General features: G+C 40.5%; 1 protein-coding gene across 5 annotated transcripts in view; it reads right to left on the bottom strand.

The window, feature by feature from the left end:
• ATRN (attractin) overlaps positions 1-27,875 on the bottom strand; it is a 160,731-nt gene that overhangs the window by 35,893 nt on the left and 96,963 nt on the right. For all 5 annotated transcript variants that reach the window (XM_030309976.1, XM_030309977.1, XM_030309978.1 and 2 more), the window contains exons 20-24: positions 26,475-26,568; positions 24,288-24,340; positions 21,316-21,410; positions 18,612-18,690; positions 16,084-16,241 (exon numbers count right to left, since the gene is read on the bottom strand). In XM_030309976.1, the coding sequence (XP_030165836.1) occupies positions 16,084-16,241; positions 18,612-18,690; positions 21,316-21,410; positions 24,288-24,340; positions 26,475-26,568 (479 nt within the window). The remainder of the gene's footprint in view (positions 1-16,083; positions 16,242-18,611; positions 18,691-21,315; positions 21,411-24,287; positions 24,341-26,474; positions 26,569-27,875) is intronic.

Here is a 27,875-nt window from a genome sequence, read left to right as displayed (position 1 = left end):
AGGTATGAAGGTAAAAACACAAGTCCTTCAAAATACTCCAGGGAGGATTAAGAGAGGACCTTGGGAAAATTGGTGAGGCTCTTGACTACTAAATCATGCTGTGAAGTCAAATCTGAAGTGAAGGACTCCATCTGTGCTGTCCGATCTCCGAGCACTATCTGCACAACTGAAGCCACACCTCTACTTATCTTGCTCAAGTTTTCTTAGATGTGCATTAATTTATGGTCTTTTTCTTTCATTAGAAAATAAGATCCATGAGGACAGGGACCTTGCTGCTGACTACATGTCTCTAGTGCCTAAAGCACTGACTGGCACATAAGAGTGTTTAATAAATATGTGCTGAATAAATGAATAGGGTAACTGGTAAAATAATGACCCTATCTCCACCTTCCCCCAAAACTGAGTTAAGACCTGATTGAGTTTTCTTTCTTCTAAGAATTGGCTCATGGTTGCAACCATAATTTAAAATTTGTTAACTGTAAAATTAAACACTTTCGTGCTTTTGTTTCACTTAAGACAATATTCCAATCAGAACTTTCTTTCACGAATTATTACAAAATAGACATTGAAACAAACATTGAAGTGCTTGTGGCTTTTCTGACACTGAAGAAAATGGGGACTGTCTATAATAAAATATACTTAACACAAGGAAGAAAACGTCATTACGATTTGTAAATAAAACTCATAGTATCATTTTTCTCCCTTTAGTAGGTATCGCTCCCCACATTCCAGTAAACCTAGAGTTCAGGTCCCCTGACATTTCCACAACCTGCTTCTGCCTCACTTTCAGCAGTAAGTTTGATTAAGCTGTGCTTGCCCAGGGGACCCTCTGGGCATATTAAATAAATCTGAGAAACTAAATCCAGAAGCCCAGCTTAGCCCCAGGGTTTAGGGGAGTGCACGGTGGACCTACATTTCCCATGCAGTAATTTTGTTTCTGCCAAACACGTGTTTTCAGGTTGCTCTACTACTGAACTTGGTCTTTCCGTCACCAGAATGCCCTGCCCACCCATCTGCAGTGGGCACCCTCTGTCCCTTGCTACCCGGTCCAAACACTCCCTTCCTCATTCTGCCACCTGCTCCTCCACTGGGGATTGGCTCTCTCTTCTCTCCACTCCCAGTGCCTGATCCACTTCCCTTTCAGGGCATGGGACAGTCATATTCCACCTTATATGATGGCTGTGTATGCAAGAGATGTCCTGGAAAAAAAGATTCATGTACTCTTCTGTCTACAAAGGTATCAATTTCTGACTTTCTAATTGCTACAGGATAAAGAACAAAAAGGCAATTCCCTACCTCCCACAGAAGCAGATACCCTGACCTCCAGAGGGCAAATACACCATCATATTCCAAGAACTAGACAATGGTTCTCAAACTCTGGAGAGCTTGCAACAAAGCGTGAATCCCATTCCTACTCCTGAAGCTTTAAGCTCCCCAGGTGATTCTGATGCTGGTGTCCAAAGACTGTATTTTAGGGAACACTGAACTAAAGAATTAAAGGAAAGAGTCTACCCTGCTCCGTCCCCTGAACAATTCCTTTAGTGTTTCGGAACTACACTGAAAAAATTTGTCATTTTTACTTGGAAGGTTTGGCCTCCAAAGAAATGAACTCGGATCTTCTCCAGGGGTGGGAGGGTGGTGGGGAAAGGGGGAAGGATGAGGATAGTGCTTTGAAACAGAGAGGTATGGCCCAAACCCTGAGACCAGGAAATGGGAGGAATGGAGAAGATGTTCTAGAGTTTTGAAAGGGCCAAGGAATACAGGGTGACTGCATGGTAGGCCTGGGGAGGCTCTGGGGCCTCGCTGATTATTCTGTGCTCAAGTGCCTAGGTCTGTCACACATGGGAATGAGGACAGCTGTCTTAAAACAAACCTAACGGCCAGAAGCCAGGGCAGTCAGTGAATGAAGATCAGAGGGTCTTCCCCAGATCTCTGGGTTCAGGTTAAGTCCTGAGGTTTCTGCAGTCCTGAGAAGGGGATGGGGCTCTCTGAGAATGGATTTCTTATCAACTGTGGTAGGGAGGGTGCTCTAAAATTTTTTTAAAAATTAAAAAAAATTAAGGCACTTCTTATATTAAACTACCACAGAACAGATTCTTTTTCTAACATTTGTATTTTACATCTACTATGTGCAATCCAGAAAAGTAGGTATTCGGAAACAAGTGAACGAGTGGATGAATGAATACTGAACTAATAGGGAAAGGCCACTGTTTAATACAGAAGGTTTGAAAAAAGAGAGGGAAGGACCTCTAGTTTGCCTTTATCTTCTCCACCATGAGTGATCTTCACTGTTATGAACACACAAGGTAGATGATGGGAAAGGACAGCTGGCCATCCTGAGAAGTAAAGATTGCTAGCTCCCAGGCAGCACCTGGTGGGCTCTGAGAAAACCCAAGGTCTGTATGTACCTGACAGAATCCTGATGGGCTGCTCCGATGGCTCTTGAGGCCCGAAGCTTCACCAGGGCTCACCTCCTACTGGTCTGGGAGTCTGTCCAGACCGGGGCCCCTCTGCTCTTCAAACAGGCTCTGCAGACGCTGAAGATCTCACTTCAGGATCTGAGAGGGCCAAAGTGGCCTTGGCTGCCATCTGGGCTCCTGGCTTCACCATGCCACTCTTGCCACACAGCTCTGGCACTGCAAGGCTGGAAGTCAGGAGAGAACGGACTCCTCCTGTAAGAACTCAGGCCTCAGCTGTGTCAAAGATGGAAGACTCTGTGACCACTCTCACCGGGCTCTACTGCTGCTACCACCTTGAGTTTTGCTGTGCCATAGAAAAGTTTTCTTGTATTAAATCTTGCCATTTGCCACAACATGGATGGATCTAGAAGGTGTAATGCTAAGTGAAGTCAGTCAGAGAAAGTCACATACCATGCAATTTCACTCATTAGTGGAATTTAAGGAAAAAAACAAAGAAAAAAAAAAGAGACAAACCAAAAAACAGACTCCTAACTACAGAAAATTGATGTTACCAGAGGGGAGGAGGGTGGGGGATATGTGAAACAGGGGATGGGGATTAAGAAGTACATTTGTGATGAATACTGGGTGATGTATGGAATTGCCGAATCACTATACTATACACCCGAAACTAGTATTCACACTGTATGTTAACTATACTGGAATTAAAAAAAAAAAAAAAGAATAAAGGAACACTGGATGCCCTTGTGGCAGCTGCAGAAGCTTCCAGCAGAGGTGGGCCTGCAGCTTCTTCACAAAATAATTGATAGCATTTGTAGTCGAGCTTATCCTACCAGGATTCGCGCTGTGTTTGGGATTCAACAGAATGGAAGAATGTTCTAGAAGATATTACCAAATTTTTCAAAGCTGTAGTTGGTAAAAATTTACCTGATGAAGAGATATTTCAGCAGTTGAATCAGCTGAATTAATTTCATCAAGAAGCTATCATGAAATACTTAAAAAGTAGGAAAAGATGAAATCAGGCAGGCTCTGTTAGAAGAAATAGTTGATATTTCTTCTCACAGCTACAGGATTTTGATTGGCAGTTAAAGCTTGCATCGTCTAGTAACAAGATTGCTACGTTATAAATGCTACTTAAAAAAATTTTTTTTTAGTGTTTATTTATTTTTGAGGGAGAGAGAGAGAGAGAGAGAGAGAGCGAGCATAAGATGAGAAGGGGCAGAGAGAGAGGGAGACACAGAATCTGAGGCAGGCTCCAGGCTGTGAGCTGTCAGCGCAGAGCCTGACGTGGGGCTGGAACCCACAAACTGTGAGATTGTGACCTGAGCTGAAGTCTGGCACTTAACATACTGAGCCACCCAGGCGACCCACAAATGCTACTTTTAAACTTTAATCTAGATGTAAAAGAAAATGGCGAAGTCAAACCGTATTGTCAAAATAAGTAAAGAAGAGCTGCAGAATCCAATATATTCTTTGGAAGCAGCTAACAAGGTGGTCCCACGGTTGAAATAACTGGAAACTATCAGATTTCACTGCTACACTTGAGACGGCCGAGTGACTGCTGTGTGTTCAGAAAACCCGCAATATACAGACTGTTATCCTGTGCTGAGAGAACAGCCGTGCTGAGATTGCAGAGATAAAAATTTATCAGCTTCCCGAGCTGAGATTGCAGAGATAAAAATTTATCAGCTTCCCGAAAGAACAGGAAATGACGTGGATGACAGGAAATGCATAAAAATGAAAGATGAAAAAGCTGTAACAGTGATTTATATTTTCATAATGGTTGTTGTGCACTTATTAAATATTTGAGAAATCTTTATAGATATACAATTTCACTTTTACTGAAAACTAGAAATGGGCTCTAAAGTAATGTAAACATACAAAGCACAAATATACTTGAATGTTGCTTAAAGGAATATATGAATAGCAGGGTGTGTAACATGGATATATATGATTAATTTATATTTTAAAAATAACTTCCAAGAATGTATATGCTGCATATATAACTCAGCAGATTCTGTATCTTTATTATATTTCAAAGATTGTAAAATGTAAATTTCTTAAAGAAAGAAACTCTTCTTCAGACATGAACAAGAAAAAAATAATTAAACCTGTGTGAACAGTTTTGAGTTATGAATTCTAGAAATTAGATTCTTTTACTAGAATAGGAAAAAATGAAAATAACACTGTTATTTCTGCATTTGTGTGTCTGATTGGGAGGGTATGCTCTGATAAAAAGAACAGATGTCATTGTGTAGTGTATATATAACTATTCAAATATCAGCTAAGATTAAATATAGGTCCACTTTTGTTATAAACTTCATAGTGAAGTGAATAGTTTTGGGTGTTAACAACTTCACTGGAAAACAAACCATTTTTAATTTTAGTTAACTTTAAAAACAAGTATTCTGGGGTGGCTCAGTTGGTTAAGCATCTGACTCTTAATTTAGGCTCAGGTCAAGATCTCACGGTTCCTGGGCTGACAGTGTGGGGCCTGCTTGGGATTCTCTCTCTCTCTCTCTCTCTCTCTCTGTCTCTTCCCTTCTCTCTCTCTCTCTCCTCCTCTCTCAAAATAAATGAATAAATAAATAAATATTTATATATATATACACTAAAAACAAAAATAAAATAATTTTCTTAAAAACAAAACAAAAACAAATGGGAGTTCTATCTGGAACTCCATACTGAGACCACGGGCTCTGGACTGGATCCCAGTGCCCATCAACTGGCCTCACATACTAGCCACCTAATGCTGGTTTCTGCTGGCACAGAAACTGTATACCCAGACTCTGCTCAGAGCCTCAAAGCAACTTAATACCACCGAGCCACTCCTTCCTGACATGTGATTAGCTAACACTCACCATCCGTGCCCTCCCAGCTTCCCACCTCAACACTGCTCTGTGCTTTCTTCCCCACTTGTCCTTCCAGCCACTCCTTCCACCACTCTCCAGAATTCTGATTCCATTTTATCATGATTATTAGTAATTTCAAAGTCATTAAGAACTACATATACTGTACCTGGCTGAAATATCTACAAGGACAAAAGAGCTAATCATGTAAAGCAATGGTTCCTGCTCCCCATTTCCTCTTGTAAAGGTTTCTCTCTGGAGGTCCCCACCTTGATTTAGGTTTCTTTTCAGTTCTTCCGTGGGTTACCTTTTTATCACTAATTAGTGTTTTGTTTTATTTTATTTGCTATTTCTTGACTTAGCCATTTTAGGCATCACTTACTGACTTTCCTACTATAATCAAAGGTGATTTAGGCCATTGTCCCCACTCGCCCCTTCCAGGATAGTCACATCATTATTTTTAGGGCCTCTGTCAGTTTCTGTGTCACTGTTCTGAGGGTGATGGTGTTGGAAGGATGCCAACAGAGACAGGGAACAGATAAACCACCCTTGGATACAGGGAAAAGATGTGCCTGTTACACACAAACGGTTGCAGGAGCAGGAGGCAATTTGGCCATGGCCCCCTGGAAGGAAGCTTCCCAGTCCTCATAGCCCAGAGGGAGGAGATCTCAGGCCTCTGATGCACCTGTGCTTGGAGGTGAGCCCAGCAGCTCTCAGGAAGGCTCCCTTTGCCATCTCACCAGGGTGAGGTGTGTTAGACTGAGGGAAAACAGGGTTTTGTCCCAGACTCCTGACTGTTCTAGAGACTGCCCAACAGCAGCCAATAACTGGTAAAACCCTAGTAAAATGCTGTGTACTTCCTGCAAAGTAAAAGAAAGTCAGTTCCAAGATATACCCCAGCTGGCCTAGATGTGCTAGGTTCCAGCTAGCCTAGGCTGCTGGCCCAGCTGAGGCTACCTTCAGGAGGTTAAATAACACACTTAGACCTTTATTCTTTTTTTCTATCACTTGTATGATCTTTTTTGCATTTTTTTTATTATGGAAAATTTTAAATTTAAAAAGTAGAGAGAACAGAATAATGAACCCAGTGTGCTCACTACCCAGTTGTAATAATGACCAGCCCAAGGTCAGTCTTGTCTCATCCATATGCTAGCCTCTTTCCCCACAATCATATTATTTTGAAGCAAATACCAGGTTTCCTATCATTTCATCCTTAAATATTTCAATACATATAGTTATCTCTTAATGCCCCTCTTTGTGAAATTAGGATGTTTGTATCCTCATCCTTTTCTTTTCTTCTACCACTTTCGACAACTTCTAGAACAATTCAATCCTGTAACACCAGACTGTGCATACTGGGATGACAAATTCTTGGTCTCCAACCCGAGCTGGCACCTTAGCACTGGTTGGCAATCATTCTGACAGTATCAGAAAAAGCTCTCAGCACCTTTAGAAAAGTTGCAAAAAACCCCACAAAGTTCTGATACCAACCCGAAAGCTCTCGTACCTACAACTATTCATCCATCTAGTGCACATTTGTGAAGTGTCTACAGCTGATCAACACTATGCTAGGACACTGAGGACACAGAAATATAAGGCATCCTCCTTGCCCTTAAGGAAATCTTTGTAGAGTGAAAAGCTCGACAAGTCTACAGCCATGGAGGCACAGATGAGGAAAGAAAGTTGCTACCGGGTATGTCTGAGGGACACCTGATGGACCCACTCCCCTGGGTTTCCAAGTAAGAATTCTACCTGGACTCCCCAACTCAGGCCCAGCTCCCTCCAAACCATTCTCCCAACTGCTGCCAAAAGGGTCTTTCAAAAACACTGATCTTTGGACACTTCTTGGCTTATGACACATCAACAATTCCCAGTGGTTTTCAGGTCAGGGTTCAACCCCTCTGCTGAAGCCTCCAGTCTCGTCATGACAGCCTCTGCCTAGTTCTCCAGCACTTTGCTCACAGCGCTGCCGCTTCACCTCTGCTGAACTCCTGCTTGTTCTTGAAAGTGACTGGGTATGCCCTTTCCCCACCCCAAACACCCCTACTCCCCAACCTCATGTTCCTGACACTCAGCCCTGGTACTGCTCGTCCTCACTCAGACCCAGGTGGCATGGGACACTCCCCTCTCCTCCCAGGACTCCCAGAAGAATGTGGGCACATCCTGCCACCCTGCATCCGACAGCTCCTCCTATCCATTCAAAACTGCTACTTTGGGCTACAAGTCTGTGGAGTGAGTGGATGTTAAGGGAAGCCTATTGGGTCCTGGATATGGAGGTCACACGAGAGAGGTCTGTTAGTAATGGAGATTTACCCTTCCTAGCCATAGGTGGTTTTCACAGACGGTGTCGATGAAACTATCCAGGGAGAATGGGTCCAGAGGAAATCCAAGGGAACAATGGTATTAAAAAACTAAGAAGAAACAGCCAAAGCCATAGGTGGAAAGTGAAAGAGAGGAGGCTTTCAAGAAGGAATAATAAATAATGATCCTAATGAAAATCACAAGATAGTATAAGAACCTTAAATGCCACTTTGAAACAAAGAAAGACTTATGCTTTAAGTCGCTCAGTTCTAGATGTATTTCATGGCTTTATAATTCTTAAAACTTATAAGGTACAGATATCTGACACCAGGAGGTATGTACATATGCCATCATTATCATTATACAATAACATAAACATTAAAAGTATATTTGACATTACTCACAATAGCCAAAGAGTGAAAACAACCCAAGTATCCATCAACAGATGAATGGATAAATAAAATGTGGTATATGTATATCCATACAATAAAATATTATTCACTCTTAAAATGGAGCTAAGTACTCAGACATACTAAATATAAATGAATCTTGAAATCAGTATGCTAAGTGAAAGAAGGCAGTCTCAAAGGACCGTATATTATGTAATTACATTATTATGAAATGCCCAGAACAGGCAAAGCTATAGGGATAGAAAGTAGACTGGTGGTTGCCAGGGGCTAAGGGGAGGGAGGAACGGGGAGTGACCGCTACTGAGGGTTTCTTTCTGGGGTGATGAAATGCTCTAAAATTGATTGAAGGCAAAGTTACATAACTCTGTGAATATACTAAAAACTACTAAAGGGTGCACTTTAAATGGGCAAATTGTATAGTATGTGGGTTATATCTCAACAAAACTGTTACCAAAAGAAGCATATCTGAGTGAAGTCTCATACATCCTTTGCTTAGTGGAGTAATCCTGTTAGCACCTATAAACATAACTCTAAAGTCCAAATGAATGCCCAGTTCTCAATACAAATTCCATGTTGCCTTCACTTGTGAACACTAGCCTCTTACATAAACCAGCAGATGAAACACCCAGCACGGAGAAGGCTTTAATATTAGTTCCACATTACAATAACAACCTCTGTTGCAGAGCCAGTAACAAGCCTGAACCCCAGCTTCACTGCCCACCTTCCCAGCTCACACAAAACATCTGCCTGTCCATTCTCTATCTTGAATACCTACCCTCCCAAACTATGAGCATGGCTATGCCAGCTGAGTCCCTCTGGCAAGGACACCCAGGATTGCTTTCAGAAAGCAGAGGCTGAGGGAGGGGCGCTCACCCACAGGAGCAACTGACCAGAAAACATGCACAACTGGCCCCAACACACCCACCATCCTTCTACACACAAGGCCTTTTCAATCTGGGTGTTGTGTGTGTTGTTTTTTTTAACTGTGTCTACAAAGATTTTTACAGTTGGTTTCAAATTCCCTCAGTTAGCAGTTACAGGTTTTGATCTGTTCCTAATTACGGAAAAGAATCCTGGGATTGGTACAGAGTGAAGGAACTTGAGTTCAGCATTACAATTTTTAAAGTGCCAATGTTTATATGAATTCTGAGAACTAGATTTCCTCAGTTATTCTGCTTTAAAAAAGGAGAATCAAGGACAAAAAGGCTTTGCCTGCACTGAAAGCCATACTAAAATTTAACCGAATGACCTATCCTGCACCATTTAGACACTTCCTTACTCTTTTCCATAAATTAGTCTCTACATTTTTACCGAACCTGGATAGTCTCTAAGTGTGCATGGGTGTGTTTAAGAGCTAACCACATCTAGAAAAGCTAAGGCTCTGAGGAAAACAGAGCAGTACAGACACGTACAGCCCCCTTTGTTGAGCACACCGCTGGATCTGTGCAGGAAGAGGCAGGCTGAGCCCTCTACACGGCACACATCCAGGTACAGTCCCAAGTGCACAGAGAACGGGTGTCGTGTGCAGACACCGAGGACGCACAATGCCGCAGCTCTATTTACGCTGCCTGCAAATACTACAGTTAGTTGTACCAAAGAGTAAAAAGACACATTTCCAATAGAACTTACCTGCTCGTTCAAGGAAAGCTTGGCAAACTAAATGGTGAGCACGCCATAGTTTATTTTCGAAAGTGCTCCTGAATACAGCTTTCATAAGTGGATCTTACTCAAGTAAGTGATCCAGCCCAGGTGAAGAACAGAAAATCAGGCAGAAAGTCAACATCTCCTTGACTCTTAAACTTAAAATTAGTACTTTTTAAAAGTAAGTGTGGGGAAGAGATCCCTCTAGAAGGAAATGCTCTAAAACCATTTCAGTGGCTTTCAGAGGGTGGAGCAACAGGGCACTGGGAGGAAAAAAAACTAGAACTCAGCATTGGCAAGAGCACGACTATCTCCAGCACAAGAGCCTGTTTATATGCACGGAGCCCTCTTTCTAAATGGGAAAAATGTCAGCAGCGTAAGATTTTCACTAAGAACCTTAAAAATGTTCATCATTTTTCAGCTATATACAACAAAGCCTAAAGTTCAATCAGAGTCAGAAGTAACAAGGTATGTCAGTATGAAAACAACCTCAACTTAAAACAAGCCAAGAAATAATATTTACTAGACCCCAAATCAAATATTTTATAGATGTATCTGATCTATAATTGGATAGTGTCAGACGTTACCAAAGTGAAATGGTATTGACTAAAGCCTACAGCTCAACCTCTATGGGGTCAAACAACCTAAATCCCTGAATGCCACCTAAGATTCCCATTACCTTGGTGTATTCACGCTGCATAATCCTCTCCCCTTGAGTGCGGGTGGGCCTGACCTAATCAGGTGAACACTTTTAAGAAGGTCCTGAGGTCAGTCAGGAAAAGTCAGAAAAAGTTGAAACTTCAGTAGACAAATCTATATTTTTGGTCTAAAATTTTTATTTTCAAATGTTATAGAAATGGAATCATACAGTATATAGATTGCTAAGCCTCCCCCCACCTCAGCAAAATTTCCTTGGGATTCATCCAAATTATTGTATCGATAGTTTATTTCTTTTTATTGCTGAGTATTACATATGTATATGTACTACATACATATATATATGATATGCATGTAGCACAGTGTGGCCATTAACCTGCTGAAGAATATTTGGGTAGTTTCTAGTGGGGGCTATTATGAGTAACGCTGCTGAATATTGCTGCACAGGTGCTATAAACATGGGTATACAGGTGTCTGTGTAATCACCGGTTTTCATTTCTCTGGGATAAATGCCCAGGAACGCAAATGCTGGGTTGTATACTAAGTGCAAGTTTAGTTTTATAAGAAGATGCCAAACCACTTTCCGGAGTGGCTATACCATCTTACTTTCCCACCAGCAACGTATGTGTGATCCAATTTCTTTGTATTCTCTCAAGCATTCGGTGTTCTCACTATTTTGATAGGTCTGTGGTGATGTCTCATTGTGGTTTTAATTTGCATTTCTTTAATGGCTTCTGAATCTGCGTATCTCATGTCCTTATTTGCCGTAACGTATAATCTACTTGATGAACTGTCTCTTCACATCTTTTGTTCATTTTTAAATTAGAGTACTTCTTTTTTAAAGTGTTGAGTTTTGAGAACTGTTATAGTCTAGATACAAGTGCTTTGTTAGAAATATGATTTGCAAAAATTTTCTCCCAGTATGTAGCTTACTGTTTCATCCTCTTGCCAGGGTCTTACTACATAGAGCAAAAGCTTTTGGTCTTGATGTGGTCCAATTTATCAATTTTTTCCTTTATGGGTCATGTTTTTGTTGTCAAATCTAGAAATCTTTTGCCCAGACTTAGGATATAAAGTTCTTCTTCAAGGGGCGCCTGAGTGGGTCAGTCGATTAAGCGTCCGACTTTGGCTCAGGTCATGATCTTGTGGTTCATGAGTTGGAGCCCCGCGTCGGGGTCTGTGCTGACAGCTCAGAGCCTAGAGCCTGCTTTGGATTCTGTGTCTCTATTTTTTCTCTTCCCGTGCTTAATAACTCCTGGAGATAACACACTGCAGTTGTGCTAGTGGTTACAGTATTTGGAGATAAAATTAATATTTTTTTAATGTTTATTTTTTTTTGGGGGGGGAGGGAGGGAGGGAGGGGGGGGGGAGAGAGAGAGAGAGAGAGAGAGAGAGAGAGAGAGAGAGAGAGAACCCCAAGCAGACTCTGCACTGTCAGTGCAGAGACCGACCAGTGCACAGCCCGATGCAGGGCTCTATCTCACAAACAGTGAGATCATAACCTGAGCTGAAATCAAGAGTTGAACACTTAACCGACTGAGCCACCCAAGAGTTCCTAAAATTAATATTTTTGACTAGAAGTATCTAATTATGAGTCCACAGAAACTGAACGTGGACACATCATTAAGATGTAATCAGAAATGACCAGATGACTCCAGTTAACATTTCTGAAATAGCGATCACATTGATTATTTCAAAATCCTTACTCTGTAGGTAAGTGTATTTTAATTTTTTGCCCTTAAATACTTTCATTTATCTTGGGAACGGGCTTTTGAGGGGGAGGGTGCTATCTCTTTAGCTAGCAGAATAGCGTGCCTTTTATCCTCACACATCCTATTTTTGAGGACACAGCAGCCATGCTTCATGGGAGGTCAGAGCTGCGTACAGCAGTCTTGCCCTTTGATATCCTTGGACTCTGTCAAGTGAACCAGAGAAACAGCCCTTTGCAGCATGGCAGAGCCCCCAAAGTTCTGGGATTTACCTCCACTTCAATAATATTAAATGTTTTTTAGCATGAGAATGTGTTATAACATTCAAATTAATTTGGACTACACTTTGGCTTTCAAGAGGAATCATTTCAAATAGACACAGGTACTTTTTATTAACTTCTTATTCTTGCTATCTTAAATTCCTTACTGTGTTTAACGGTACACTTGCCAAAATACTTAGCATGTTAAAAAAAAAAAAAAAAGCAGGCTTTTGATTTTTTTGTTTTTTTGTTTTTTTTTAAACAGCTTCAGATTGAAGCTGAGAGTTACCATAAACAAGTTGAGTGGCAGGCCTGGTATGCTGTGTCTTGTTACATAAAGCTATTGCCAGAATCTCAGTAAATATAACATTTAAAAAATTTGTCTTTGTATATTCATAACAAATAACAACAAGTGAGAATTACATTATGCTCTTCCTGTATCATATTTTACTAAGATTTCACGCTTCATTATCTACTGCTGAACTGTTTAATAGTAATGTTACATGGAAATGATAGATCATTTTTACTTTATATTTTTATATAATGAGGTAACATGAAATATAATTTGATGTACAATTTTGCCTGTTACAGAGGGTGTGCTAATTATAGTGGCATATGCACAAAACATTTTGACATGACAAGAGGCTGAATAAGTGGCCACTTTACTTAGGAAAAAAAAGGTATGATCTATAATGAGCTGATTTTGTTTAAGATGTGAGGTTTAGATCAAAGTTCATTTATTTGTCTGTTGCTGCCCAATTGTTCCAGCGGTACTTCTTTGAAAAGGCTCTCCTTCTTCCACTGAATTAATTGTCTTTGTTTCTTTGTCAAAAATCGTATCGACATATTTATGTGGTTCTGTTTCAGGGTTCTTTATTCCATTCCTTGATCTGTCTATCCCTCCACCAACAACCACAAAGTCTTGATTACTGTAACTAAACAATAAACCTTAACATTATATACAGTGATTCCTCCCACTTTATTCTTCTTTTTCACACTTGTTACAGCTATTGTAGACTCTCTGCCTTTTTGTATGAATTTTAGATTAAGTTTATCTATATTTACCAAAAAAAAAAGTCTTGCTTTGATATTTAAAACTTTTTAAAATTAGGGTAAAACCTACATAAGATAAAATTTACCATTTTAACCTTTTTTTTAAATGCTTATTTATTTATTTTTGAGAGACAGAGCACAAGCGGGGGAGGGGCAGAGAGAGAGAGGGAGACACAGAATCCGAAGCAGGCTCCAGGCTCCCAACTGTCAGCACAGAGCCCGATGTGGGGCTTGAACCCACAAACCATGAAATCGTGACCTGAGCCAAAGTTGGACGCTTAACCAACTGAGCCACCCAGGTACTCCCCATTTTATTTTATTTATTTATTTAATTAAAAAAAATTTTTTAATGTTTATTTATTTTTGAGAGAGACAGAGACAGAAGATGAGTGGGTTAGGGGCAGAGAGAGAGGGAGACACAGAATCTGAAGTAGGCTCCAGGCTCCGAACTGTCAGCACAGAGCCCAACGTGGGGCTCGAACTCACGAGCCGTGAGATAATGACCTGAGCCGAAGTCGGACACTCAACCGACTGAGCCACCCAGGCACCCCCAGGTGCTCTCCATTTTAAACATTTTTAAGTGTATGATTCAGTACTCTTTTTTATTTATTTTATTATGATTTTTTTAACATTATTGAGAGACAGAGAGACACAGAGTGTGAGCAGGGGAGGGGTAGAGAGAGGGGGAGACACAGAATCTGAAGTAGGCTCCAGGCTCTGAGCTGTCAGCACAGAGCCCGACTCAGGGCTCAAACTCACAAACTGTGAGATCATGACCTGAGCCATGGCTTAACCAACTGAGCCACCCAGGCGCCCTGATTCAGTACTCTTAAGCAGAGATGCTGCAAAAATTAGATAAGAGGGTAGTGTGAATAACTTTATGTCTATACATCTGAAAAAATTAAATAAATAATAACTAGAAAAAATTATTTTAAATGACTCAAACAGAAAGGGAAAATCCAAAATATCCTATAACTTTTAAAGAAGCTGAATCAACAGTTTAAAAAAATCTCCACAAATAAAACACCAAAATCTAATGATTTTACAGGAGAGATCAGGTACTCAAGGTTCATAGAATTCTAATCTTATATAATCTCTTTCAGAAAGAAGAAAAAATCAATTTATAATTACTAATGGTTAGTTTAACCTTGATATACACATCTAACAAGGAAAGCAAAAGGAAATTGGACGAATGGTGGTGTCATTCACTGAGAAAAGAGGCCTGGGGTTTGGGGCTGAGGTCATAGGAATGACTATGTGCGAAAGGCAGGAGCTTGCGATTGTCCAGGTAGAGATGTCTAGGCAGCCACCAAGAATATTGGTCTGGAGCTCAAGTATAAGCTGGGCTGGAGACAGCACTGAGAATCACCAATACAGAGAATCCCGTAAGTCTTACAGGGGGGATGGAATTACCCCGGGAAACTGTATGGGATATGACTGATTTGCAGACAACCCCAATATTTAAGGAAGGAGATTCCCTGAAGAGACTGGCCAGAGAATCAGGGAAAGAAAGGACCAGGAAGGCCAGAAAGACAGTGACTCAAACCACTCTGTGAGCAAGAGAGCAGTGAGGAGACTGAAGAATTCAGTGACTGGCATCTGCTAAGATAGGACAGTTTCAGGATGTGGTGAGGGAAGGAGGCACTGCTGTGTGGGCTGATGGACAAGTAGATAAGAGGAAGCACAGATAGGGAGCCAACACTATGAGAAGGCTGGCCAAGGAGGGAAGCAGACAGTGTCTAAGAGCAAAGGGAAAAGCCGATTAGAGGATGAGCACATTGGTAGACCACTAGACAGAAAAAGGAAAGTGGTTGGTGAGAAAAAAAACCACAACACAGAACCTATCCTCACATTCCAGGAAGGAGAAGATTGCTCTGTAGTCACAGTCCCAAGACATGGACACAAAATCACCACAAGTCCTTTTCAAACACATCGTCACTGATCAGTGACGACTTGCTTCTGAGAGTCGGTGAACGGCCACAGACCCGTCCTGTGACCATGCTTCGATGGCTAAAGGTGAACCAGCCCTTGGAAGTCCACCCAGCCCTGAATTCCACACAGGGGGTAAAAGAGAAAAGTATGGAGGCAAGGCCCTTGAGGACAGCGGCAGATGATAAAGAGCAAAAATGAGGTCACGGGTCTTGGATAAGAGGGAGTCTACTGGTCACCCAAGAACAGAGAAAACGATCAAGGTTGATAACACCGGTGGCAGCAGCAGGTGACATGCTTTCAGGTCACATACACAAAAAATCTGAGGTGTGGAGCGGCTACACGATCTGTCCAGGAGCAAGCCAGGACGCATCCTCCTGTCCGACTGCAGGGCCTGTGCTCTTACAGGCAACCTTGTGCTGCCACCCATTGCTATCTTCCTCTAAACTCTGCCCGCATTTGTGGCATCTTTCTGTATGGCACATCCCACGCTCTGGCTTTCGCTGGTTAGAAGTGTGTTTATTTCATTTATACCCACCTTCCCCCAGAACCAAAGCTCTATAGGCTTTTACATGGCAAGTGCTCAGCAAAGAAATGAATACAGCTGTAGTTACCAAACGTGTTATGTGCCGAGTTGCTTTCAAGAGCGTGTATCATTTCCCTTCTCAAGTGACTGAAGCCATCCCCACCACACCTTCTTTACGGTGCTCAGGTGTTCACGCTCCTTTGCCACAGAGACTACAAAGGCAAAGCTATACTGTGCACCTCATTTACCTCAAGTTCCAAATTAATGGATTTAGTCTCCACTGAAGAGATTTCACTACATCTGCAGGCTGAGACCGAAAAGCACTTCTTACCTGAATTTTGATGGGCCAGGTGAAATTGCTGACATAGACGAAGAAAGTGATATTTGGATGGTTGCGAAAATCAAATTTCTCATTAGAGAAGCTATCTTTGTACTCCTTAATGTTGGTTTTTGAAACAACAGGCATCTCTTCTCCAGCCTGGGTTCCAGCTGTCAGGAAGAAAAGAATGAAATACAAGAGCCCCATTTTTTTTTTCTTTTTGTGGACAGAATCTGTCCTCATTAATAATGACAGTTTAGCATTTACTTAACACTCACTATGTTCCAGGAATAGCTTTAAGAGCACAATCTCCTTTAGTTCTAACAACAACTCTTATTATTCTCATTTGTAGATCAGGAAACTGAGGTTCAGAGAAATTTAGTAACTTGGCTCAGGTCACACAGCCAGCAAGAAGCAGAGGTGAGATTTGCAGCAGGAAGGCGGATACACAAGGCTGTGCCCTTAACCAGAATGCTTTTGCAGGGGTCTCGGAACTCCTCAGCACTGAAATGATGGCACGCAGTTGTGAAAATACAGATACCACTGGAATCCTGCTGACAAGCAATGGCCCTCACTCTGCACGTTAACACTTCAACTGCTTTACGTTTCCCCTTCATACCTGTTTGTCAGTACTCTTGATCCCCCATATCAGGGACAGAGTCACCTCTCCCTTCCTAACTAGCAGTGACCTCATGTCTCAACAGCAGCAGGGAGAAAGGAGCTCTAGGGAATCACTCCGTCCCTTCTGTTATCAGCTACAACTGTATTTAAATCCCCTCAATCTGGCATAAACTTATCCTCTTCCCAAATAGCCCTTCAATATTCCATATTCTCCCTTAGCCAGGAATTCTAGTATCTACAAAGACTCAAAAAACAGATTTTTTTTTTTTTCCCATGTCTGCATTAAATACTGTGACTGGAGCCCAGGTTTTTGGGTCCTCATTAAGAGAATCATTGAAAAGCATTCACATGCTCAGAAATGTTGCCCTTCTCCCAAGGCTCTCATAATTCCGACTTTTTCTTGGAAGTGTCTCCTCACCGCAAGTTTCTAAACCTTCTCTGAATTCTATACAATCTTTTAAGACGTGATAAACGTGTCTTAAGATAGATAGCATATCTTTTAAGATATGATAAACATAATACATACAAAGGTTACGTTTAGGGGTGACTGGGTGGCTCAGTCGGTTGAGCATCCGACTTCAGCTCAGGTCATGATCTCACAGTCCGTGAGTTTGAGCCCCGCGTCAGGCTCTGTGCTGACAGCTCAGAGCCTGGAGCCTGCTTCGGATTCTGTGTCTCCCTCTCTCTCTCCCCCTCCCCTGCTCATGCTCTGTCTCTCTCTGTCTCAAAAATAAATAAAAACATTAAAAAAAAATTAATTTTGCTTCCATCTGATTGGTCGTGTTGTTGTGACCAAAAACAAGTATTGTAAGAGTAATGATAATGACATGCAGTTAACATTGAGTGAAAAATAACCATGTTTCAAGCACTACATTGACTACTTTGTTTATTATGTCATTTCATCCTCACCATGTTCTGCACAGCTAGGTGTTTTGTTTTTTTTTTTTGTTTGTTTGTTTTTTTTTCAACGTTTATTTATTTTTGGGACAGAGAGAGACAGAGCATGAACGGGGGAGGGGCAGAGAGAGAGGGAGACACAGAATCGGAAACAGGCTCCAGAAACAGGCTCCAGGCTCTGAGCCATCAGCCCAGAGCCCGACGCGGGGCTCGAACTCACGGAGCGCGAGATCGTGACCTGGCTGAAGTCGGACGCTTAACCGACTGCGCCACCCAGGCGCCCCTCACAGCTAGGTGTTTTAATCATCCCTTGTATACACGAGAAACTGGCTCAGAAAGCTGAATTTGCCTAATCGCACAGTGCAGCATAGTAACAGGCAGAGCTCAAACCCAGATCTGCCAAGCTATGTTCATAAGCACTACATCAGGCCCAACTGTTACTTCTTCAGATTTTCCTTAGTGAATCATAGCAAGGTAAACAGGCTAGCAAACACTATGCTCTGAGAGCTTGATTTAATTCCCAAAGTATATTTCCCCTTACTCACTAAGATCTCATTCTATTTAAAATATTTCCATTTCTTGAAACTCTGAGTCATTTCCATATTGTCCTTCTGAAGCATGGATGGGGAGGTGACGGGAGTGCCGGAGCAGTGGCTACAGCAATGCTATTAAAGCTGGTAGCAGGGTGGGGGTGGTGAGCACGTACTGAGCCTGACACCGTGGTAGGCGCTGGCACATATAACCTAAGTTCATCTACACAGCAGGTATAGGTATAACCTAAATTCATCTACACAACCTACTTACTTCTAGGAGGTAAGTATCGTTATCTTCTCTTTACAACTAATAACCCTAAGGTCTAGAGAGGGGTTTGGACACTTGGTGCAAGGTCTCCCAGGTAGTAAGTGGCAAAAGTGGGTTTCAAACCCATCTGTCTGTCCCCAGCGCCCCCTTTCTCAACAACTACATTACTTTTCTCAATCTGCTACTTCCACTTCAAAGGTCTTCTCTAGGTATGTCTTTACCTGAGAAGCTGGCGGCCCAGGTGATGTTGAGGTTGAAGTTTTTGGAGGCATTGATGAACATGTCCAAATCCCTGTTTTGCTGATGAGAGGTGCGAACAGTTAGAAAATTAATTATAATGGTTTCCAGATTTTGAAAGAAAACAGTAATCAAATTTTATTACTCTCAATTTTCTTAATTACAAAACAGATATTTTACGATGTCTTAAAAGAAACTCACACTTATAAAATATGAGTTAACATTTCTAACCAGTTTTCCCAAATAAATTTCATTTCTCTCCCTTAAAAGTATATATAATTTAATGCTTTATCATATGCCTAACTCTATGAAAAAGTATCCTTTAAAAAACCTCTCACCAGAGCACAATGTCTTAAATCATACGGCCTATGTTAGGGGAAGCAGCCTCGTAAGGATCATCTAGGTAGTTGGGCTCCAAATGTCGGGAGAGCTCACACCAATACGTAAACACTTAACCAAGTCCCCAGTTTATGTGTATTTATAAATTAAACCTACATACTTCTGAGCTGATAGATTACATATATTGTGAAGTTCTCCAAATGGAAATGGTTTTTTAAAAAAGCATATAAAACTGAAATAAACTAACTTAAAAAAATACTTTGTGTCCATTCGGGATGTGAAAAAACATTTTTCTCTTACTAAAAAAAATCAAGAGAAATATGACTGAATACTCCTCATTAGCTTTGAAATCCTTTTACCACTTAAAGACAACTATTTGAAGAGCTAGGTTATTTTGATCCTTGATTTTAATGACTGAAAAAGACATCTCTGAGAAATGTGCTGAGCCAATGGGAAGAAGTGCACTGTTGGCTACAATGGGTAAACTGATGCTAATTTTAAGTTTTCACTGAAATTTGACGAATAAATCTCTTTCTTGTGGTCAAAGAATTGTTTTTGCAAGTGAATCAGATGTCGTATTTTTAAATTTTGTAAACGGATCCAATCCTGCTGAAATTCTGTATCTTGAAAGATCAAAAAACAAGTCAGATCGGTAAGATTTGTAATGGTCTTTACAGCACAAAATCACAACAATGGAAACGTTTCCAAACAGTCATTTTCAAAATGCGATCTCCAACCCAGAAGTTTCTCTCGCAAAGCAGTTATTTACCTTCTCATTTACTGACATAACCTCACTGTCCTCTTGCAGGGGACAGCTCAAGTGTTTATGTTTATTGGAAGCACACTACTAATAATTACTTCTTTTGGAAAGGATCAATAAATTTGAAATCCTAGTGCTTTTATAAAAGACAGAACATACACATTGGATAATTCTATTAAATATTCTGTCATAAGATAAACAAGGAACTCCAGAGAGGTTAAAAGATTTTCGTAGCTCCTCACCTCATCAAGAAGTATTACGGAGGAGTCTTGTTTATTTAAAATAAAATCAACAACATCAATCACATCCTGAAAGACATCCTTCAACCACTTGCTGAGGAATAAGGTATTAAACAAATTTCATGTGTGGTACTTTGGTATAACCTTATCTTAAAACCTTTTTTTTTTTTTTTTTAATAACAGTCACCAGAGCCATTCAAATGATACGACAGTGTGTCCACAGAATATTTTCATTAAGGTTACTTATTGTTTTTACTTAAAAAGAAATTCACTCATTGGAATAGATTTTCTCTAGTTCATTTTTCTTTAAATTTACCATTAAAATGGAATATAAAAAATAAATCTTACTTTCATTTCATTATATAATAAACATCCCACACTCTGGATTTTATTCTACTACTAATTTATTTATTTTTTTTAATTTAGTAATGTTAACAATGTTTGTTAACAAAGGAATATAAATGGGCCTACTGTCATATTATCCTCTGTTTATTATTTGTTATGTTTATTGTGACAGGAATTTTGTGACAGTAAATGGCTTTGTGTATGTTGATGAGAAATAAGAAAGTTTAAAGGAGGTTTCTAAATAATTTATCATCAAGTTTACTGAAATTTCATTACGTACTGGACTGGCCATTGAATGACTTTATATTTCATTGAAAAAATCATATAGGTGTGCCTTCATGTTCTAAATGCTTCACTTTTAAATGTCGTGCTATGTTGGCTCCCTCTACCCCTAGGTAGTACCTTACGGCAGGCTGTGGTTCATCGTTAATGAAAAAAGATATAAACCCACATTTCAAACAACAGTCTTAATAATTTCAATGATTTCTGGTCAACTTCTTGTTGGACTCGATTGTACCTTCACCAGTTTTGCCTCCTACTGAGGCTAACAACTTATTCTAGGCACAGAAGCGTCACCTCTGCCATCGTCCTCGTATCACTGGCATTCATTTCAATCTGCAGTCTCTTCGAGGGTACTTGTTAAGCGTCTGGTCCATTTTAAGAAATAAATCTGGGCCTTGCCATGCGCCCCTCTATCGGGGAGCTCCCCTTGCAGTCTGCTCTCCTTTCCTGTATGGGGATGCAATGGGTTGATGGGCAAACCAAGTATGTGTGGAGTCAGTGTCAGCCTGTGTATCGGATCCTGATAAATCTTAACAACGTCACTCTTGTCTTTGAGATGGAGAGGAGATAAAATGTAGATCCTAACATTTCTTTCCTGCACCTCTAAACAGTCCTGCGTACTCCACTTTGGAGACCATGCTAATGCCGTGCTTCTACCCACAAGGATCAAGAAAAAGAGTCACATGAATTCAAAACAAAGCAAGAAAACTTTAAAAATCTTACTTCATCAGGTGTCGCCACAAAATTGATGGCTGTGTAATAGCGGTCATCTTCCTGGGACAGGCTAAAGGTGAACTGATAGTCAATAAGAAGAGTATCTATAGAAAGAAAGAAATGTATATTCAAAAATTAAAACAAAACAGAACAAGTCTTTAGAGATACAGACTGATTTTCTTATAAATATTCAACAGCCAGGAAACACTTTTAGCTCACTTACAACTGGGAACTAGGAAGCTTTTCAAAGGAAATAAAGTCTGTGGGCAGTATTGTTTTATTTGGAATAACCTATCAAACTCTCCTTGTATCATGATCCTGGCTGAGACTTTAGGCTCCAACCTCACTCACCTACAAATATTCATTGTACATCTATTACATGCTAGGTTTTGCTTAAGGATACACAGCTATAAATTAATGATATAAAAGGAATCGAGACTCCATGGAAAAATAGGCTGATTCCAGGTCTGGAGCAAGGAATATGTGCCTTGACTATCTTATTCTAGAAAGCAAGAAAGCATTCAAACACTAAAGTGATGTAGCAAAAGAACATGCCTTTAGAGAGAAACTAATGGCCAAAGATGGTATAATTTTTTTTTCCTAGTCCAAAAAAGGTGGTTTTATTAAATCATGGGGACAGGACCCATGGGCAGAAAGAGCTAGCTGCCCAAGATGGTAGAATTTAATTCTAAAAAGTCTATTGTACAACAACCTGATTTAAAAATGAACAGAGGACTTGAATGGATATTTCTCCCAAGAAGATATACAAAATGGCCAGTAAGCACACGAAAAGAAGTTCAACATCATTAATCACTAGGAAAATACAAATCGAAACCACAATGAGATACCACCTCACGCACAGTAAGATGGCTACTACAAAAAAAAAAAAAAAAAAAAAAAAAGAAAGAAAAGAAAAGAACAAGGGTTGGTGAGGATGTGGAAAAACTGGAAACCTTGTGGGAATGCGAAATGGTGCAGCTAATGTGGAAAACGGTATGGTAGTTTCTCGAAAAATTAAAAGTAGAATTACCAAATGATCCAGCAATTCTACTTCTGAGTACATACCCAAAGAGTTGAAAGTAGGATCTTGAAGTGATATTTGTACACCATGTTCATAGCAGCCAAACAGATCATGGCTATAATTCACAATAGCCAAAAGATGGAAGCAACCCAAAGGTCCATCAACAGTATACATAAAGTGGAATATTAAAAAGGAAGGAAATTCTGACATACACTACAACCTGGAACAATCTTGAAGACACTATGCCAAACGAAATAAGCCAACCACAGAAGACAAATACTGTATGATTCCACTTATATGAGATGCCTAGAGCAGTCAACATTATAGAAACAGAAAACAGAACGGTGACTGCCAGGAGCCAGAAGAAGAGGGAAACGGAGAGTTGTTGTTAAGTTTATTTTTTACTGTTTAAGAAACTGCCAAATGGTTTGCCGGAGTGCCTACACCATTTTATATCCCATAAAGAATGCATGCATGAAGGTTCCAGTTTCCCATAGCATTGCTAAAACTTGGCATTGGGTATTGGCTTTGTTTTCCAAGACAGATACGGTGTAATGTACCAGATTACAAAAAATTCACTGATATGGTTTCGAGTTCCACATTTAACTGATCTTTAAGAAATAACCAGTTGTCTAGTTTTGGTATGGTATCAAAGGACAGTATCCATAATTAACTGAAAAGGTTATTAAAATACTCTACTCCTTTCCAACTCTATCTGGTGAGGCCAGGTTTTTCTTAATGTACTTTAACCAAAGAGGTGTATTCAACAGACTGAATGTAGAGCAGAGGTGAAAATCCAGTCATCTATTAAGTCACAGGACTGACTTTTGATTCTAGTCATTCTAGGGGTGTGCCTCACTGTGGTTTTAAAACACATACCCCAAATGTGTGATGTTACTAAGTCTTTTGTTCATGTTGGCCAACTGTCTTCTTTGGTGAAATGTCTATTCAAATCATTCCTCGTTTTCAACTTGAACTGTCTCCTCATTTAGTTGTAAAAGTGCTGTTTGTTTTGTTTTTTTAATATATTCTGGATACAAGCTCCTTATCAAATACATAATTTGCAAACATTTTTTCTTCTCTGTGGCTTTTACTTTTTAATGGTATTCTTTTAAGTTTTAACTTTTGATAAAGTCCCAATAAATAGTTTTTTCTTTCAGGGTGCCTGGGTGGCTCAGTCGGTTGAGCACCTGACTTCAGCTCAGGTCATGATCTCACGGTTTGTGAGTTTGAGCCCCACCTTGGGCTCTGTGCTGACAGCTCAGAGCTTGGAGCCTGCTTGGGATTCTGTGCCTCCTTCTCTCTCTGCCTCTCCCCCACTCATGCTCTCTTTCAAAAATAAATAAAAATTTTTTAAATTTTTAAAAATTGTATTTCTTTTATGAGTTGTGCTTTTAGAATCATATCTAAGAATTCTTTCCCCTACACAAAGTTATGAAGTTTTTCTCATTTCTTCTAAAAGAGATATATGTGTATATATTTACATATATTATATACACACATACACATACAATGTATATCTATATGTGTATATATATGTGTGTGTGTCACATTTATAGGTTCCAGGTGGACATGAATTTTGAGTGGATGCTATTCAATCCAGGAAAACAAGTACAAAATTAGAGTGGATATGCGAAAACGTTACTCCGTTTCTCTGGTTCTGTAACTTTGCCTACTATGTGGATTTTCCTATAGAAAGAAAATACATTTACCCATAAGAACCTGGCCCCTTTGCCAGATTTACCTTTCCCTGTAAGTTAATCATTAAATATTTTATTTATTAGTTCCTAAAGAGGTAATTAACATAAATGTAGTAAATGTGATAGAATGGAAACACATCAAATTAGGACACACCTCCATGATATTCTTATAGCACTTACCATTCTCAACCCATGTTAAAGTATGAAGTTTTATTGATCTATTTGGCCTTTAGACAAATATGAATTGTGAAAACACTTACAATAGCATGTTCCTTTGAGAGGGTTTCCCTGGTATCGATTTTCTACTTCACATCTAGGAGGATAAAAATGAAGATTATTTTCTATTGCTAGGTAAAACAAAATCTACATTCATTTTAAAATCAAGCAGATCCTTTTATATAAAAAACTAAACTGAAAACAAGTCTGAGTCTGTACAATTACATTCTTCACTGTTACTCAGATCAGGGAGCTTGATGAGAGTCTGTGTTCAGGTTCAGTAGTGATGGCCCAGCAGTTCACACCACCGCCAACGAATAAACATTTGCCAAAGTGCAGGAGACAAATCCAAATATAATAAACCTAGATCCTTGGTTTTTTGAAAACACATAAAAAACACATTTTTACTTTTGTGTGGACTAAATATGCCTCTAAGACTGAAGTTAAAATATTTTTCAAATATTCATTTCTCACTTCCTTCCTCTTCTCCCTGAATAAAACTGATCCTGTTCTGTAAAAATAAGCAGGCAAAGGCTAAACACTGAGAATCACATTTATTTATTTATTTATTTATTTATTTATTTATTTATTAAACCCTTGAACGTGGTTCACCAGTCTGAAGAAAAAAAATAAAGTCTAATAAAAAAGAAATCATTACTCCTCCACTGAAAATGCACAAATATCATTTATGAACATCAGCAAAACCCAATCTCCCACTTCACAAGGTCATTCATACTGGCAGGCCCAGTAGCTAAGAGCTGTAAGAAAGGGAGGAAAGCTTGGGTCAAGCACTCTTCTCAGATAAATAATACGGGATATTGTGTCCTTTGATCCCAGGTGATTCTTAGCTCTTGCTTGTATCTAAAATCTCTTTAACAGGGGTGCCTGGGTGGCTCAGTCAGTTAAGTGTCCGACTTCGGGTCAAGTCATGGTTCGTGAGTTTGAGCCCCATGTTGGGCTCTGTGCTGACAGCTCAGAGGCTGGAACCTGCTTTGCATTCTGTGTCTCCCTCTCTCTCTCTGCGTCTCCCCTACTCACACACACACTCTCTCTCTCTCTCTCTCAAAAATAAATAAACATAAAAAACAAATAAATAAAATCTCTTGAAGAGAAAGTCTTTTACTGTATACCTCATTTCATTATTGTACACCTGAGAAAAGGAGTCATTAATTTTGTTCTATTATATTTTTCTGTTTAAAGGAGCCTAGATCACAAGGCTAAATTTAATCTTTGATTAAACATTTCTTCACATACTAGCTTTAAGGCATCACGAAACCAGTAAATATGCACAGCAGTGTGAACTATAAAATGCAGACAGAGCAATTCTTTCCTTGAACATCACCAGCAAGGTCTGGGTCACTGGTGACTTATTACTACTGTTCTTTGGGGGAAAAAAAGTTCACCAATGATGTATTTGTTTGTATCAGCTCAATGCTGTGATACTACTATGCATTTCTCTCACTTAAGTCTCTTCTTGAGAACGCGTCAACCTGGAACACATGTTTTATGAGGTTTTCTGGGGAGGCAGACAGGTATATACTTGTTGGGGAACCATCTCTTGTTTCAACTCACCAGGACACTAAAAACAATTATTGCTAGTCCCACTATTGATGAACAGGAAAACTGAGGCTCGGCTTGGTTAAGTGATTTGTCTCAAGAGCACCCTGCTCAGTGGAGGCTCAGTCAGGGCTAAAGCTCCATGTCTGTCTGACGCTATCTGCATCCTCATGGATGAGAACCCCAGACTCTTCCTTGGAAGATGTCTGACATACTTCACCAAGGAAAATGCTAGAATAAGGAGGGATGGGTTAAAGCCCTGAGGATCATCTCTACTATCAGACAACCAAAATGCTAAATAAAACACTGTCCTGGAATACCAGTTCTTCCAAATTTCTTGGGAAAAGGGTGTAATCCCTGGATGTGACAAAAACTGAGTAGCGACTGAGGTGAAAAGATGAATCTAAGTCAGGAACCCAGGAAATGTCAGTGTCACTCAAACATAAAATGTGAACTAAAGAACCATTAAGGAACTGCTGCTGAACCTACGACCTCTTCAGTATGGAGGCTGACCAAATTAGACCTGTCTGAAGTAGAAAGGGCGAACTTCCAAATCCATCAACCCGGGGATCCCCCAGAGCCCATGACAACAAGGCATAGACCCAGCCTGCCTGGCTGTCAGTCACTGACTCCAGGTGTGGCCTGTGGCAGGGGCCCGAGGGTGTGGTACTCACAGCTGGCACTCGTCCCCCTTGACGCCCTTGGTGGTACAGAAGCACTTGCCCGTGTTGGTGTTACAGAGCGACGCATGCCCATTGCACTTGCACGCTGGGGGAAGGAAAAGGAATGGAGGTCACAACTGGCTTAAGAGATGACTACTACCACAGACTTTTCCTAAAACACGTAATTTTATCTGGATTGGATTTGATAGGAAAGACAGATGAAAATGAAAGCATTTAAAGGATAAGATTCAAGTTTTTCAGCTAATGATTTATCTCAAATAATGTAAAGGCAACATTAAAAGAACCAAAATCCAAGGACAGGAGGAAAGAGAATGCTGGTTCCCACTGCCATCTGAAGCAACCATTTTGATCTATTTTGATCTTTTTGATAGATGGATTTTCACTACTATGACTCATTCATTCAGTAAATATTTGTGAAGCATCTCCAGTATGGTGCTGGGTGTGGGGACACAGACACAGTCCCTGCCCCCACGGAGATGCTCTGAGCAATGACAGCCCCTGAGGGGAGGCTTGGTCTGGCCGCTCAGCCTCAGCTGAGGTGCCTGCTCCACAAAGGCTACGTTTCAAATCCTAACAGGGCTCAGAACTGGGGTGAAATTGCAATGGCAGGTCAGGGGCCCCACAAGGCTCACTACCCTGGCTTCCACTTTAGCCTCTGCAGAAGACAACTCCTGTCACCTCTTCTTCCAGCCATCAACAAATCACCTTCTTCATCCAACGCATAAGTGTGAGCCAGGACACATTTTATACATGGGATGAAACAAGTCTTTCGCTCAATACCTTTTCACTTTACACCTTGTTTTTCTGTAAATAAATTAAAGGCATTAGGGCTGAGGACAGGTGTACTTAAAATAAATCCTGTGAAGAAAAAAATCGCCCAAAGAAACTCACGAAACTGAACAGGGCAGCGGTTAAGAGGATGGATGCTGGAGTCAGAAGCACGAGTGTTCTGCTCTTGGCTCTGCTGGGTACAGAGAGGAGTGGGGTGTGTTAGCAAGAAGCTCGGGCCTGACGTCAGGCTGCCTGGGCACGAGTTCATTCTCCCACACTTAGCTCCTCTGTAAGGAGGAGCTCCTCTGGGCATGCTATTTACCTTCTCTAGGCCTCACTTTCCTTGTCTATGCAATGGGGATGAGAACAGTATCCACCTCACAGGCTAGCTGCAAGGATGATGGGAGGTAATACATGAATGAGACACGGTAAGCATTCAATAGATCATGGCCACTGTCCTTCACTCAGGACTACACAGTTCTAAGAGGAAAACACTAAAAACTTGGTGCCACTCATAGTATTTTAAAAATCATGCTGTTATAGATTGCAGCTCTGAAGAAGAAATCTAGCTCTAAATTCTGGACAAGTGAACTCAAGCCCCACAAATGCCTCAGAGGATGT

The sequence above is a fragment of the Lynx canadensis genome, chromosome A3 (genome assembly GCF_007474595.2).
Source record: "Lynx canadensis isolate LIC74 chromosome A3, mLynCan4.pri.v2, whole genome shotgun sequence".
Taxonomy (NCBI): domain Eukaryota; kingdom Metazoa; phylum Chordata; class Mammalia; order Carnivora; family Felidae; genus Lynx; species Lynx canadensis.
The sequence above is the reverse complement of the archived record's forward strand: the minus strand, read 5'-3'. Positions and strand labels throughout refer to the sequence as shown.